Source organism: Mirounga leonina, unplaced genomic scaffold (genome assembly GCF_011800145.1).
Source record: "Mirounga leonina isolate KUSES-001 unplaced genomic scaffold, KU_Mleo_1.0 Mir_114, whole genome shotgun sequence".
NCBI lineage: Eukaryota > Metazoa > Chordata > Mammalia > Carnivora > Phocidae > Mirounga > Mirounga leonina.
The window spans coordinates 22,809,562-22,825,712 of NW_023270265.1; the positions used below are offsets into that span (position 1 = coordinate 22,809,562).

A 16,151-nucleotide genomic window follows, 5' to 3' on the forward strand; every position below is an offset into this window, starting at 1 on the left:
CTAGACTTGCAAGTAGGTATTTGAGACTTCAGCTATGGTGATAGCATTTGTGGAGACTTACTATGCCCTAGGTATTTGTATATATTATTCTCATAAAAACCCTGCAAGGGAAATAAGAAAAACAAGTTCATTGAGTACTTTGTTCAAGATGATACAGCTAGTAAAGGACAGAGCCAGCAGGATTAAAACCTAGGTCTAAGTGGCCCATTTAGAGGTAAGAAAAAGATAATAGATAAAATTTGAAAGTTCTACATTTGTCTAGGGAAAAAAAAGTGGGGAGAGACATTGCACTTAAGATAACAGGTGAGTGCTTTTAAGTAGGGACTTTTATTCCACTTACATTATTTTCTTCAAGGGTTATTTTAATTGTCTGCTATTATTTTAAGTATAGTTACCATCCTGGATAAAAGTTCTGTTTGATATTTTTATAAAGTGATGACTCTGATTTTGAAAGATATTTGGGTGGGGGCGCCTGGGTGGCTCAGTCGGTTGAGCGTCTGCCTTCGGCTCGGGTCACGATCTCAGGGTCCTGGGATCGAGCTCCACATCGGACTCCCTGCTCAGTGGGGAGCCTGCTTTTCCCTCTTTCCCCCTGCTTGTGCTCACTTGCTCTCTCTCTCTCTCAAATAAATAAATAAAATATATATAAAAAAAGATATGTGGGTGGCTGTTTGGTTACCTTTGACGACTTGAGATTATTTGTGCATTTCATGTGCCTGACATGCAGCAGGCTCAGTAAATGTTGGCTGGTTGAATGAAAGAATAATAATTAACATTTTCAAGTTTTACAATATTTAATACACTCATTTAACAACCCCATAAAGTTGGTTGCATTATCATCTCCATTTTACAAATGAGGAAACTAAGACACATAACTTGGCCAAGTTCACACAATCTATTATTGGTGGAGCATGGATTACAAGCAGAGACTGAGGCAACTCACTCTCAAGCCCTTGCACTAAACCACAGTAGCATCCTGCTTCTTGGTTCATGGAAGAGTTACTTTGAGGGTCATTCAGGTCCTTAGTAGAATAATATATGCATTTTGATGCTTCACATTTTAAGATGTAGGGCAATGGTCCTTAGCCTTGGATCTTTGGACCTGTGGTCCATGGACAGGCCCTAGGGGACCATGTATCTCATGAAATTTGATAGAGTTTGTGTGTATGCATAACCACATTTTTCCCTTGGGGCAAAGACCCATAGCACTCATCAAATTCTCAAAGAATTTTGCAATAACTAAAAGATTAATAACCATGGACATAGAGAAATATTTGGGATTTTCCTGAGACAAAGTTAAAATTATTAAATGTTCAAAAATACTTATAGGTTGGTTTATTTGAAGGATTGTCCACTGACTACATTTTATCTCTGCAAAGGAGATTTTGGTTAGTGGACTAGAAATTAATATTTATTAGGCACAACTAATTGTCCGGTATTTAACATATACTAGCTTATCTTAAATCTTGTATCATTACCAGAAAGATATCACTTTACAAATGTATAAACTGAGGCTTACACTGGTAAGAACATGCCTGATAACATACTCATAAATGGTAGGACTAGGGTACCCGGACCTAACTCTGAAGCTGGTACCACCTCACCTTGTGTTTAGACACAGCTGCTAAATGCCAAGGGCATTCAGTGCAACTAACCTTGCTGGGAGGCAAGTCTTCCAGTGGTTTCCTGCAACACTGCCTGGAAATAGAGGCTGAGTTATAGGGCATGTTAGGGCCATTTTGAAGGACAGGAATTCAGCCTGGCTTAAGATGATGTCTCATTCACATCTCTACACTCTGTTCCCTGCGACTCCCTTGTAGGCAAGTCTGTCATGGCTGCAGTGGGACTGGTTTAGCTCCAAGACTGCAGGTTTATCTGAACCATTGCTCTGGCTGACTCATTATGGCACACTTCAGGCTTCTGGTGGCCCCAGCCTCCTCTTCCCATCTCTCGTGTACATTTGAACAAAGGAACAGTCCTCCTCCTACTGCAGCTGCAATGGAGTTTGCAACATCCTTGATGCACAAAACAGGAAATGTAGTGGTTTGTTTCCTTGAGCTGCTATGCAACGTACTTCTCCTTGACTAGCAACTTTTATTCTACCACATAGCTTGCCTGAAAATCTGCAAAACCACTTGTTTGTCAGGTACTGCAAGTCAGAGACAGGGCCTTTGAGATCTCTTGAAAGCTTTTCTAGTTTCACGGAGTAGCCTAGGAAGGTTTTAGAGAAGTAGGTAGGGCCATCCCCTTGTAACAGGTAGGGGGAAAAGACTGCTATATTGGATAGGGTGTTTCTCCAGCTTTGGGGAGAAGTGGATTCCTCAGCAGAGACTGGCTTATCTCCCAGCAATTTTCCCAGCCTCTGCTCCAAGAAACATACCCTAGCTGTGCTGAATATCAGTCGACTGGATTAGTATTATCTCATGGCTGTTCTCCTCCATCTAGCTGGAATAGGCTACCTGGGGGAGGAGAACAGGGATGGATCCAAAGAGGTTGCTATGGAGCCAGGATCACTGTGGTAGCAGAAGGAATTAGTGAGAATTTACTCAAGTAGAAAATAATTCCATATAACACTGAGGAAAACTGAAACAGAAACCTCATACTTCACAAATAGATGCTTTGCTTTACAAAAGATAAACCTAGTTTTCTTTAAATTATGAATTACCTAACATTTTAAATGATTCCATTGTTTTCCTAAAAGGAAAAAAGAACCTTTCCATACAAGATTTCCAAAACCCATTTATATTTGATTTCACCGTCAAAAATGTATACAGATTATACTAGTTTCCTAGGGCTACCATAACAAAGTATTATACATTGAACGACTTAAAAAAAAAAAACCCAGAAATTCATTGTCTCCCAGTTCTAGAGGCTAGAAATACAATTATCTTTGCAAGTGGGTCTGTGTGTTACTCTGAAATATTGCCTTCTAGTTTTTCAAAATCTTTTCAGATTTTGCTATCTTATTCAGTGATCAAGTGTATTCCTCACTTAATTATTAGATTTATCTTAATTAGTTGCTTTATCATTTAAGTACCTGTTTAAAGTACATAGTAGAATGAAAAGCTTTGATATAACAAAGTATATTACATTTCTGGGGTGATCTAAGACCTTGGATATGACTGTTCATAATGGTATCTCTTTCATTCCTTAGTGTTCATCAATGTCTGCTTTCCTGCTCTTGTTCTGTGGGATGTTTCCCTAGTTTTTCTCTCATCTCCCTTTGAACCTTATATCAAGCTTAGGGCCCATTTAATAGACATGCAGATCAAAGAGGGTATAATTATTTTTAATAAGCAAAGCTAACAACATAATTGTGGACAAGAACTTCTAGAAAGTTCATATCTATATACATCTCCTATGGCTTAGTTGCAGTTTCCCACTCACAAAATGGACATCCCCCTTAATCTGTACTTATAAATATTGCACATTATCTATATTTTATTTTCTACACATTACAATTTCAACCAAGACATAATTGTCAAGCATTGGCAGTAGACATTACATTAGCGTACCGGTGACCATTGTGGTGACCCAAATTTCCAGCAGCTTTGTTTTAATCCAAGAGTATTATTTTCTTATTTTGAAAATAGAGTGTTATTTTCTTACATGACTAAAAAGACTTTACACCTATTTCTTTTAAATAAAGACGTTTATTTGGAGAATATTAGTAGCATGATAACTCAACCTCACCAAATATTCACAGTTCATCAGGTCAGGCAATAGAACAAGTCCATGTGAGCTTCTTATAAAGAAATGGATGACCACCTCAGTAGCTGCCGCCATCTTCTATCCTATTACTGGATGATTCAGAATTCAAAATATGAAGTTTGGGGACTTTTTCTCAAAACTAGAAATAAGTAAAATGTCTGAAGCAATGATGTTGACCTTTTTCAAAAAAATCTATGAAACTTTAACTGCATATTTCAGTCTTGTTGAATCTTTTGTATTATTCTGATTGTCGATAAGAACCAGAGGGCTATGTTGATGATTCTTGATAATTTCAGCAACACTTCCAAAGTACTAGAGCAAGAAAACACAGATGAATTAAACATTGGAATTTATGTTAACTTTAAGCTCTGCTCCTCCAATCTTCTCCCACTTTCTCAAGTTAGTCAACGTTACAGCTGACATTCTACCCAAAAAAGTTTCAGCTGACATTCTACCCAAAAAAGTCTAATTTAACAAAGGCTGGAATCTTCGAGGTGGCCGACTCTGGCCTTGCCTGTATTCAGTTACACTAAAAACACTGGCAGCCTCAATTAGTGTAACCACTTAGAGAAATTACTTCATCGAGTTATGATGTAATATTTTAATGACTTTTTATTTAGTAACAAGTGTAAAACTCTCACACACTGAATTTCTCTACATTCCTTACAAAATATAGATTATCTGTTATGTTGCACAAGTATTAGATACAAGAACTGATCTAATAAATTAGCCCTAGAGTTTAGTATCAGAAAAGAGTTATTTCCCAGATTAATTCATGCTTGTTTTGTTTTTGTTTTCCTTTTTAATAAATAAAGAAAGCTTTATAAATTCTCATATTTCAAAAAAAATAAATTCTCATATTTCCATTTTTGCTCTAGCTCCCAGAGCTAATTAATAATTAGTTTAGATTTAATTAATAATGGAATCCATACTAGGCTTTTACCATACATATTTATTTTCCTGTGTGCTAATTCCTATTGTCTATGGATTTTAATTTAAGGTTATCACAAATATTCTCCTGAAAAATTATCAAAATTTTAAATGAAAGAGAAAATAAATATAACACAGAACAAGAAATGCATTGATTATATAAAAGTGCTACAAGCTCATAATCATAAATAAGTGCATGTAGAGTCATTTTCAAAAAAGCAGTAATTATTTTGCAACACTGCCATAAATTTAGCAATTATCACCAATTGATGTATGGTCTTTTAATTTTTCATACAAAGACAAATATCCAGAATAAAAGTTTTTTAATCCTTTAATTAATTATTTGGAAAGCTTCCACATATCTATATGCTGAATCAAATATTCAGAATACTGGTCAAATTTTTCAAATGAAATACCAGTTGTCTTTTAGATAATTGGCTATCTGAATATTAGGTTAGGGAGGAGAGATGAGATACAGGGACCTTCGAGCATCTTTACTCTTTATTTCTGAACTTGCTCTTCAATCATTCAGCCCTTTTGCAATTGCCAATGAAATTCTTTTATGATATTCATAAAGACATTCATCCTGTTTGTTTGGGATAGCATGTTGTTAACTTGAATGCAGTTGGAAGTTAAGTTGATGGACTAAAGAACTAGGAAATGAAATGGCATGGCCTCTTTGAAGTGGATTCCAAGCGAAAAAGTGTTTTCTGAACCCAGGAAACACAGTAGAGAGTTGCTATACTTACACAAACAAACATCTCATTCTGTCATTCCAGTCCTTGAATATTTTTGAGTATTTCTTTGTTGGAGTGTTTGCAGATTGAAATGTTTGAATAGGGAGTTGAGTGGAGTTGAAATGTGTGAAGTAGGGAGCATAGTTGAGGCATACTGAACGTAGAACTGAGCATAACTTAGTTGCAGTTTCCCCTCAGTGCTTTTTTTTTTAAAAAAATGTCTACAGTAATTCATTGTACTTGAGATATTCATACATAGACAGAAAAACAACTTGTTTGATAACTCAAAATCTCATGGTCCATAAAATAAAGCAAACATATATCAAAGCTATAAAATTACTTAATACCATATTTACATAATGCCAAAACAACTGCATAAAATTGTTAAAAAATTAATCAATTGGTTTCTTTTTCTAACCATATACACCCAAACACAAATACAGGGAAAGAGACTTTTCACGATATCCACATTGTTGATATCATGTAACCAGAGTTTTCATTTTCCATTCAAGTGTTCAGTATATGGGAGAAATAACCTCTTTATTATGTATATAAAAAAGAGTTTTAATGGACCCTGTCAGCACTTCCAGATACCATTATAATAATATGCTATTTGTTTTGGTATCTATAGGCTGGATATGTGGGGAGTGGGCTGAAGTTCTATCCATCCTGTCATAGGGACAAAGACTCTTTAGGCCAGAGGAATCACTGTTTACCAGAGTTTCCTTAGCAGGACAAGAGTCCAGAGCCCCTATGGGAGCTCAAAACTTAAGAGAATTTCAGGACCTCTAAACAGGACAGCTCCTTCTCCCACCCTTAAGCTTCTTCTAGTAGTACTGGACCCCTGCCTGGGGAAGCTTAGAATGAAACCATCCATCCAAAGTCACTCTGTCCTAAGAGGATCACCACTATATATTACACTGATTACTACTGAAGAGCATTTATTTTAAAGATTTGTCAGATAAAGGTTTCAGTGAGAATGAAGGTTTTTGTGAGTAGGGAAAAAAAGCAGACAGTTCTGTTAAAGTTTAACTGGTATTAAATGATAAAGCAATCTATATTTTAAAACCCAAGTTTGGTCTTGATCTGAGTTTTTGTGATTTCAGATTCAAGAGTTTTGCATATTCTAATTATCTTAGACTTTATTAAAAGCAAAATAAAACCCCAAACTATAAAACTCCTAGAAGAAAACGGGGAAATCTTCAGGAGATTGTATTTAGCAATGATTTCTTGGGTATGACACCAAAAGCACAGGTAACAAAAACAAAAATAGACCAATAGGACTACATTAAATTTAAAAACTTCTGTTCATCAAAAGTCAATCAATAGAATGAAAAAGCAGTTCATGGAATGGGGGAAAATATTTGCAAATCATCTATTTGATAATGGGTTAATATCTAGAATATATAAAGAACTCCTACAACACAAAACCAAAAGATCAAATAACCCAATTTAAAAATGGACAAAGGACTCAAATAGACATTTCTCCAGAGATGATATACAAATGGCCAACAAACATATGAAAAGATGCTCAAAATCACTAATCATCACAGAAATGCAAATCAAAACTGCAATGAGATATCACCTCTTACCCATTAGGATAGCTACTATTTAAAAATCCCAGAAAATAACAAGTGTTGGTAGGCATATGGAAAAGTTGGAACCCTTGGGGCGCCTGGGTGGCTCAGTCGTTGGGCGTCTGCCTTCGGCTCCGGTCATGATCCCGGGGTCCTGGGATCAAGCCCCACGTTGGGCTCCCTGCTCAGCCGGGAGCCTGCTTCTCCCTCTCCCACTCCCCCTGCTTGTGTTCCCCTCTCTCGCTGTGTCTCTCTCTGTCAAATAAATAAAATCTTAAAAAAAACAAAAAAAGTTGGAACCCTTGTGCACTGTTGGTAGGATTGTAAAATGAAGCAATCATTATGGAAGGCAATATGGCAGTTCTTCAAAATTTTAAGATAGAACTACCATATGATCCAGCAATCCCAATTCTGGATATATATCCAGAAAAACTGAAAGCAAGGGTCTCCAAGAGATATCTGCACACCCATGTTCATAGCAGCACTATTTACAGTAGTCATCAACAATAACCAAAAGTCTATCGACAGATGAATGGATAAACAGAATGTGGTGTACAGTACAAAGGAATGCTATGAAGCCTCACAAAGGAAAGAAATCCTGTCACATACTACACAATATGGATGAACCTTGAGTATATAATGCTGCATGGAATAAGCCAGTCACAAAAGGACAAGCATGGTATGATCCCACTTATATGAGGTATCTGAAGTAGTCAAATTCATAGAAATAGAAAGTAGAATGGTGATTGCCAGAGACTGGGAGAGAGTGGAAAAGGGGAGCTGTTTTCAATGAGCATAGAATTTCAGATATGCAAGATGAAAAGTTCTGGAGATCTGTTTTACAGTGTTGTAAATATACTTAATACTACTAAACTATACACTTAAAAATGGTTAATATGGTAAATTTTAAGATACGAGTTTTTTTTAACCGCAATTAGAAAAAAGTGAAATAAAGAATACACTCATTGACATAGACCTTACCAGTTTGTTTTACAAATGCAACTCTCCTGCCTGTAATCACTCAATCAACAAATAAATTCATTCATTTAATAAGTACTAATCAAGTATCCACAGAAGGCAGACATTCAGCTATGGTTCTGGAAATACAGAGATGAGCAAGACCTAGTCTAGTCCCTGGTATCACCTAGTGGAGAGGACAAACACTTCAGCAATTATGATGCTTTCTAACAATTCAAACACTTTCTAACAAGTGCTGGGTTTGGAATGAGTATAGTTCTTTCTGAAAGAGTATTGAAAATAAATATTTACTAACTTGAATTTTTTAAATGCTATCTCCTCTGCTTAGATTGTTCCTTCCACTTTCTTCCTTCTCATCTTTAACTTTCATTCTACCTACTCAAACTCAATCTATCATTCAAGGCCAGAACAAGTTTCACTCCCTTTCTGACCATATATGGATTATTCCAGCCCATATTTCAGGGTTTTCTTATCAAAACAAGCTGGCTAAACAGAGATATGGTAAGCATTGAGTTTGGTACAGATTAAAGAGGAGTTGGACTTCATATTTGGTTAGTATTCAAGACCTACTGTAATGCTTTTCTCTTGCTACAGGCCCCAAAACTCATTCTGGTCCAAGGGCTATAGTCTAATATTTCAACACAAGTTTCTGTACCTCCTCTGATCCTTCCCCGATCATCTACTTTGGTACTTGAGTTGAGATCCTAGTTCTTGACTTAGGAGCTCTGGACACTGACCTTGATTCTACTTGACACTTCAACTTTGACTTCTGTGTTTCACTGAACCAAAATACTGAATCAGAGTGCACTAAGTAACAGGATAAAGGGACTAAGAAATGCAGCCTTTATGCCATACAAGTCTTTCCTCCTTTCTGTTTTCTCATAGAATATGCTGCCTGAGCACAGTATTTTATCTTGTACTCTTTTCTTTTCATGACATGTATGCAAGCCTTGCACCAAGTACTCTTGTATCCTTTCTCCCCATCTCTAGCACGTAATACACTATGATACCATTGTGCTGAATACATAGTTATAGAGTTGGATTAAAAGAGAAGTTACTGACCTCTTCACCATTTTTCTTTCTGCCCAAGGCATACTGCTTTGTTGCCTCAATAAATCTCACAGGGATATTATATACTCGCTTATTAAAGAATACAACTAGTGTATATGGCTGTTTGGAATCATGGCCAGAGCTTTTCCGAATAAGAAATGATCCATCCTGTTTATTAAAAGAAAAATACATTATGGTGAGTATTACTTAGGTTTTCACAGGTTATAAATCAGTTTATACCTATGTTATATTCAAAAGGTAACTATTGAGCTATATGATTTTTATTATTGATTACAGTTTATTATTTTCCAAGAAAATACTTCAGTAAAATATATACTTATAGAAAATCCTGAGTGAAGTCAATGCTAGCTTTTTGATGCATTTATATATTTAGAAATGTATGAAGGGACACAGTAAGATTAAAGGTAGCGAGCACTCTTGAACTAAGAACCATGTCTACAAGTTACCTATGAATAAAAAAATATGAAACAAATTCCATTCAAAAGTACTATGAGAAGAAAGCTGAAATTGGGAATCAAAACATTTCAGCTGATGAAAACTCTCTTCCCTAAAACTTATATTGAAGCAGAAAAAAAACTGTAACACAACATACCAATTTAAATAAATATTTTATAAAATACTCTAGGGGTGCTTGGCTGGCTCAGTCAAAAGAGCATGTGACTCTTGATCTTGGGGTCCTGAGTTCGAACCTCATGTTTGGTGTAGAGATTACTTAAAATGAATAAATGAATTTAAAAACTTAAAAAATAGATTAAATGTTCTAGAATCATAAATCCAAAAATTATGAACAAAAAATGGACGAAAAGCAGAAAGAAGAAATGCAACAAGAATTGATCAAACTCAGGAAGGAAACTGAAGAGAAAGGCAAACCTATTTCAGAAATGAAGAAATTATAAGATGCCCAAGGGACAATACTTTTAAATGAAGATATAATAAATGACTGAAGGAAGGCAAGGAAGCAACCCAGACAGGGGGGAAAAAAGGAGATTAAAAAAAAAAAAAAGAAATAAAATAGAGTCAGAGTGGTTGGAATGAAAGAAAGACAAAAAAGGTCCAAAATGCATGTAATTTGAGTTCTTAAAGAAGAAAAATAAAATAATAGAACAGAACTACTTTTTAAGACCGGAATTTAACAAAATGTATTGGAAATAAGAGGAAACTTAAATCTATATATATTGAGAAGGGTTCCATCTATCTGAAAAAATTGACCTGAAAGTCAACTCAGAGACATATTCTGGAAAACTATTAGACTTTAAAAACAAAAGGTCTGCAGAGTCTTCCGACTAAAATATGAAATTATATATAAGGGCAAGAAAATAACATTAGCATCAGACTTTTCAAAAGCATACTATAAAACAAGGCAATCCAGTGGAGCAACACTTAAAAACTCAAGACAAGGATTTTATAACCAGCCAAGATATCCTCCAGGTTATCAGATTATGAACAGCTTTGAATGTGCAAGAACTCAGGGAATAATGTAAATATAGTCCTTCCTGAGAATCTATTAAAAGGTGAGCTTTGTCAAACAAAAAGAGATAACTGGGGAAGCCAGCAAAGGGATTGATGGGAAAGCATTTAACATATTTAATTGTAGAGCTAGGACTAAAGCAAAGGTAGCAAAAATTAGTATATAAATGTTATATATTCTAGCAAGTAGGGTGCAAGTGAAGAAAAATGGAAGGAGGAAAGAGAAAGAAAGGGAGAAGTGGCATTTTAACTTTGGATTTTCCAAACTGCTCCTAGTGTTCCTACATGATTGGGCTTAGTTTCTCCAAAAATTTACTTATAGGTATTTTTTGCCATCTTGACCTCAATCTTTTAACCCATGCATTGATCCAAAATAGCCTGTTACTTCTCACTCCTGAATGGATCTCATGTAGCACCAAACTTTACAGAGATCTCCCCCTGGAGCCTTCTTCTCTCCCACTGATTGGAGAACAGTGGGGCTTACAGATCCTTGCAGAGAAAGGACAAGCACAAATGAGATGGAAGAACAAAGAGGGAGATGCTAGAGAGAGGAGAGGATGGCAATTGCTCTTGAATAAGTAAATTTTAAAAAGGCCTGCATCCATAATTGTTGCAATTCTTTAGTCAGCCAATTGCTGGGAGGACAGCTGTGCCTATTATAGGCTGAGAGCAGAATATGGGACTTAAAAATGGTCAAACCTTGTTTGATCTGTATAAAGCCTCTTCAGCAGACTTCCGATCGCAGGCACCAGCGTACCATTGCTTGCAGTGAAGGTCCGCTTCCTGTGAAATGGAGGGCATTGCTAAGCATGAGATGGCCCTTCAATAACACAGCACCTTCTGTGCACTGAAAACAAAGTCCCATTTTGCGTTACCAAGGCAGACCTAACTATATTTGGACCAGCAATTTAAAAATGAGTTTTCTGCTTCCTTTGATCAGTCACAGGATTATATAAATGACTTTTTTCTCATTTGGCCTTAGCTGCTAACTTTAGTACTTGAGCATTATTATCAATCAATCAATCAAACAATCCTGCTAGATTCCTGAGTCATTTACTCCTTTCTCCTAAATAAGTTATAAGCTCCCTGTCTATCATGAGCTTACGGTTGTTGCTTTGTAGAGTGCTTCCAATTTCCGAAGCGTTTTCACCAAATATTATTTTACTGGATTCTTTTAACTACTCTGAAGGCAAGAAGGATACATGCTCTCATCCCTCTCTACATTTGAGAAAGCTTAGCGAGACTTGCCCAAGGGCACACAGAGTTCTTTCTCTGTCTTTTTAAAAACTGTGCTGCTTTATGTGTTTTAATATCATATGCCTCCACAGATCTATTCTGAGAAAATTACACAGTTTAAATAGAATCTATGTGAGAGGAAGAACAATAAAAACAACACACTTCTTTGCTAGTTTTGAAGAAACACAAATTGTTACTTAGGGCATCTAGAATACAAATTGGAATACATGGAGCAGGGTCTTAATCCCTGAAAACAAAATGCATTCTGTACCCATCAGCAAATGACAACTTGCAAGCTGACCTAAAATATAGTCTGTCCTCAAGCTTCACCCCAAACTCCTCATAAGACATTAGAAGACGTTGCCTTTCCTGCAGTTTAATCGTAACAATAAGAGTTCATTCATACCTGTTCTGACAAATGGGGGTTAGATGAAAATAGGCCATCCACAGTTGAGCCTCCCCCTTCTGGAAATCCTGAAAGGGATTTGAAAAATCAATGGTCTTCAGCGTATCTTGAGCAGTTAGTGTGCCCAGACTCCGACACCATGCTAGGTGCTGCAGGGGTCACTCGACACTGAAAAATCACACACACGCCAACAAGTCCCTAAAAGCAGTGGTTCTCAAAGCATGGTCTGGGGGCCCCAGGAATCCCCAGGATTCTTTCAGGGAGGTTGTGAGGTCTTTTCCAAATCACTGTCTCTGTGAAGCCCCATTTTCTTCATGTACTTCAGCCAGAAAAACATTGGAACAGCTTGAATATAGAAGCAGATATGAGAACCAGCTGTCTCTATTACTCTAGGTATTAAAGAGATTTTATTTTATTTTTTTTAAGATTTTATTTATTTGACAGAGAGAGCACAAGCAGAGGGTGAGAGAGGGAGAAGCAGGCCCCCCGCTGAGCAAGGAGCCCGATGAGGGACTCGATCCCAGGACCCTGAGATCATGACCCAGGCCGAAGGCAGCCGCTTAACCGACTGAGCCACCCAGACGTCCCTTAAAGAGATTTTAAAAATGTAAAACAAGGGGGCGCCTGGGTGGCTCAGTCGGTTAAGTGGCTGCCTTCGGCTCAGGTCATGATCCCAGGGTCCTGGGATCGAGCCCCGCATCGGGCTCCCTGCTCAGCGGAGAGCCTGCTTCTCCCTTTCTCTCTGCCTGCCACTCTGCCTACTTGTGCTATCTCTCTGTCAAATAAATAAATTAAAAAAAAAAAAAAGTAAAACAAGGCCACTCTTCCCACTAAAGTGTTTTGTTTGGAAAATATAGTAATTTTTCATAAAAAATATGTTATTTATGTTAACATGTAACAAGTTTAATATTTTATTTATCTATTTTTTTAAAAGATTTTATTTATTTATTTGACAGAGAGAGACACAGCGAGAGAGGGAACACAAGCAGGGGGAGTGGGAGAGGGAGAAGCAGGCTTCCCGCTGAGCAGGGAGCCTGATGTGGGGCTCAATCCCAGGACCCTGGTATCATGACCCAAGCCGAAGGCAGATGCCTAACGACTGAGCCACCCAGGTGCCCCAAGTTCAATATTTTAAATGAAAAAAATAAAAGTTTTAATTAAAAATGGATTAATAAATGTTTTAATTGTCTGTTTTTAATTAATACATTAAATATCAATAGAAAGAAACGTGTGAACCAAAGTTCTTTGGGTCTGCAATGATTTTAAGAGTGTTAACATGGCCCTGAGACCAAAACATTTGATAATTGCTGCCTTATGGCATAAACTTCTTCAAGGAGTTTATAGTCTGTATGTGGAGACACATGAAATAGAGAAAATACTTCACTGCATTCATTCATTCATTCATTCATTTGTTTGTTCATCATTGTGTGCCTGCCATGGATCAAAACACTGGGGATAGATATACAGCAGTCAAACAAAACAGCAAAATGCCCTGCCCTTCTGGAGCTTAAATTTTAATGGAATGAGTGAGATAGACAATAAAGACATAAGTAAATATATACACAATATTACAGAGTCATATACATGGAGAAAAATAAGCAGGGAAGGGGTTGGAGACTAGTCTTGGATAAACAGTATGTTTAAATAGGCTGATCAGGAAGGCCTCACTGAGGTGACACTCGGGTAAGATCTGCAGGAAGGGAGGGAGGAGGCATGTGGCTATCTCAGGAAAAAATGTTCCAGGTAGGAGTAATAGCAACACGCAAGGGCCTAGCATATTTGAAGCATAGACTGGGGGCCACTGTGCCTGGAGTGTGGAGGGAAAAGGGGAGAACAAGGGATGGAGTCAGCCAGCAGGTAAGGAAGGGACCAGATGTGTAGAATCTGGTGGACCCCTTAGCATGACTTGAGCTTTAACTTAAATAGCTATCATCTACTGCAGACCTTCTGTATTCAAAGCACTATACCAGGTACTTAATCTTCTTATTTTGAAAACAGTTGTACTGTTTTTATTAAAAAATTAAATGTAAAAGATGACCAGTATGACCAGTGAAATATTCAATCAATATTAAAAAAGAAGTAAAAATTATCCCAAATTTATTTACTTTTGAAAATAACTCTATGAAATAAATATTCTTGGCTCCATTTAACAGAAAAGGAAACAAGCCAGAGAGGAGCTAACCTCCTCCAGATGGACATGTTGCTCAGACACAAGGATCCAGCCTTACCCACAACCTGATAGTACTTTCCATGACTTCATTGTACTTACTTGGCAGAGGTATGGGTTTGTGATGGATTTGTCTGAAAGGAAGAAGTCCAGATTAATTAAAGGGCAAAGCACAAGATGGGTAAGTTTGACATTTTGCTTGCACCAAAGATGCTCTGAGCAGGGGCATCACCCAGGAGTCAACACAAATGGCCAATAAAACATATCTAAAGATAGGAAGGGCATCAAAATCTTCAAGGTAAGTAAAACTGTCCCCTTTAGTTTTTAAAAAGGAAGAGACTTGACTGAAGTGTTAGATTTTGGTTAAGATCGATAATTAACCCAAATATTACATCTTTGTGGTTCTAAGCAGTTCTTTTAAAGTTTTCTTCCTATTTAACACCTTTGAAAATTTAATGAGCACTGGATGTTATATGCAACTGATGAGTCACTGAACTCTACCTCTGATACTAATAATACACTATATGTTAATTAATTGAGTGTAAATTAAATTAAAATTTAAAAAATTTAATTGCAGTGCAATGAAATGTCAGATCTTTACCAAGCCAGTGTCACTATGCAGTGTGACAAAACAGGTGTTAGGGAAACTTATTTTTAAAGGAAAAGATTCTTACTTCTGGGCAGGAGGAAACATTGATGACTGCATATTTTCTTGTCTGTGGCTAGCTGTTCGGTGGCGCTCAGCAGGTACAGGTTTTTCTGCATTAAGAAAATGCTCATATTAGGCCAGAATGAAATATCTGTCTCCATGTCCAACCCAGCAACATCATCTGAGAAGAACTGGATTCGGTCTGATGTCTTCCCATGAACATGTCTTTCACCAGGATGCCATCTGTTTATGCACCTGACCATCTGGTGATGTGTCTGCACGAGCAGGAGCAGGACTCCTACCAAGCAAAGTTACAGGCACACCTTCCCATTCTGTAGCAATACCCATGGGGACTGAGCCTATGGGGTGGCCCTTTAAGTGTGGGAGTATAGGTGGAAGTCAGAGACAAACCAGTTCGAACCACGCTGGTGTCCCCCACACAGGTGTTCCAATACCCTGGCGTATCTTCATTAGTCACAAGAGGTGGTATAAATAATTTTTACTGGTAAGAGGTAAAATATCAGAGTTTGCAGATAATCGACTCTTTTGGAAAAATTACCCGAGCAAATTCAAGGTCAGCCCTATAATAATGTTCATCTCACTTGCATTTCACTGTGTTTTCCTGAGTGGGAGAGGAAGGGGTGGAGTTATAACCGGTACACAGGGAAATGGGTGTAACCTGAAATGTAAGAAATTTATGTTGAATTAAAAAAAAAAAAAGAAATTTATGTTGAACACAGTGAACCTTACTGCTGAACCATTGATGAATGTGATTATAAATTATTTTAATGCTTTATTCTTCCTCAAATTTGGTCCAGGGTGTGTTAAAATCTGGGTGTGTCTATGGGTGTGTGTCCCACATGGAAGAAAGGTGAACTCTTGGTCTTCCATTACAGGAACCCAAAAAGAATAAAAGTCATATCAACTCAAAGATCCAAATAAATGGTAAGACAGACTTCGGGGTTTCTTGTAATGCAGCGAAATTCGGAAGCCTTGAATCCCTGAAGGATGTTTTAAGTCTAGGTCAAGTTACTTTGAGCGACCATGTGAGATATTTTGTTCATGACATTACAGCTTGGTAATTTCAGAAGGAGAAACAGTAAACACACTTGGTTCCCACAGCCTGCTGAGCTTTGACCACTCTGCTTTGCCTCTGCAGTCCCGGAGGCTTCCTTCCTTCCTTCCTTCCTTCCTTCCTTCCTTCCTTCCTTCCTTCCTTCCT

At 37.2% G+C, this 16,151-nt stretch overlaps 1 protein-coding gene across 4 annotated transcripts in view; it reads right to left on the reverse strand.

Annotated features, from left to right (window-relative positions):
- Positions 1-3,277: 3,277 nt before the first annotated feature.
- BLNK (B cell linker) overlaps positions 3,278-16,151 on the reverse strand; it is a 75,478-nt gene continuing 62,604 nt past the window's right edge. For all 4 annotated transcript variants that reach the window (XM_035026076.1, XM_035026068.1, XM_035026094.1 and 1 more), the window contains 6 exons: positions 14,955-15,039; positions 14,383-14,414; positions 12,114-12,181; positions 11,171-11,254; positions 8,996-9,151; positions 3,278-4,023 (listed from right to left, as the gene is read on the reverse strand). In XM_035026076.1, the coding sequence (XP_034881967.1) occupies positions 3,904-4,023; positions 8,996-9,151; positions 11,171-11,254; positions 12,114-12,181; positions 14,383-14,414; positions 14,955-15,039 (545 nt within the window). In that variant the 3' untranslated portion in view covers positions 3,278-3,903. The remainder of the gene's footprint in view (positions 4,024-8,995; positions 9,152-11,170; positions 11,255-12,113; positions 12,182-14,382; positions 14,415-14,954; positions 15,040-16,151) is intronic.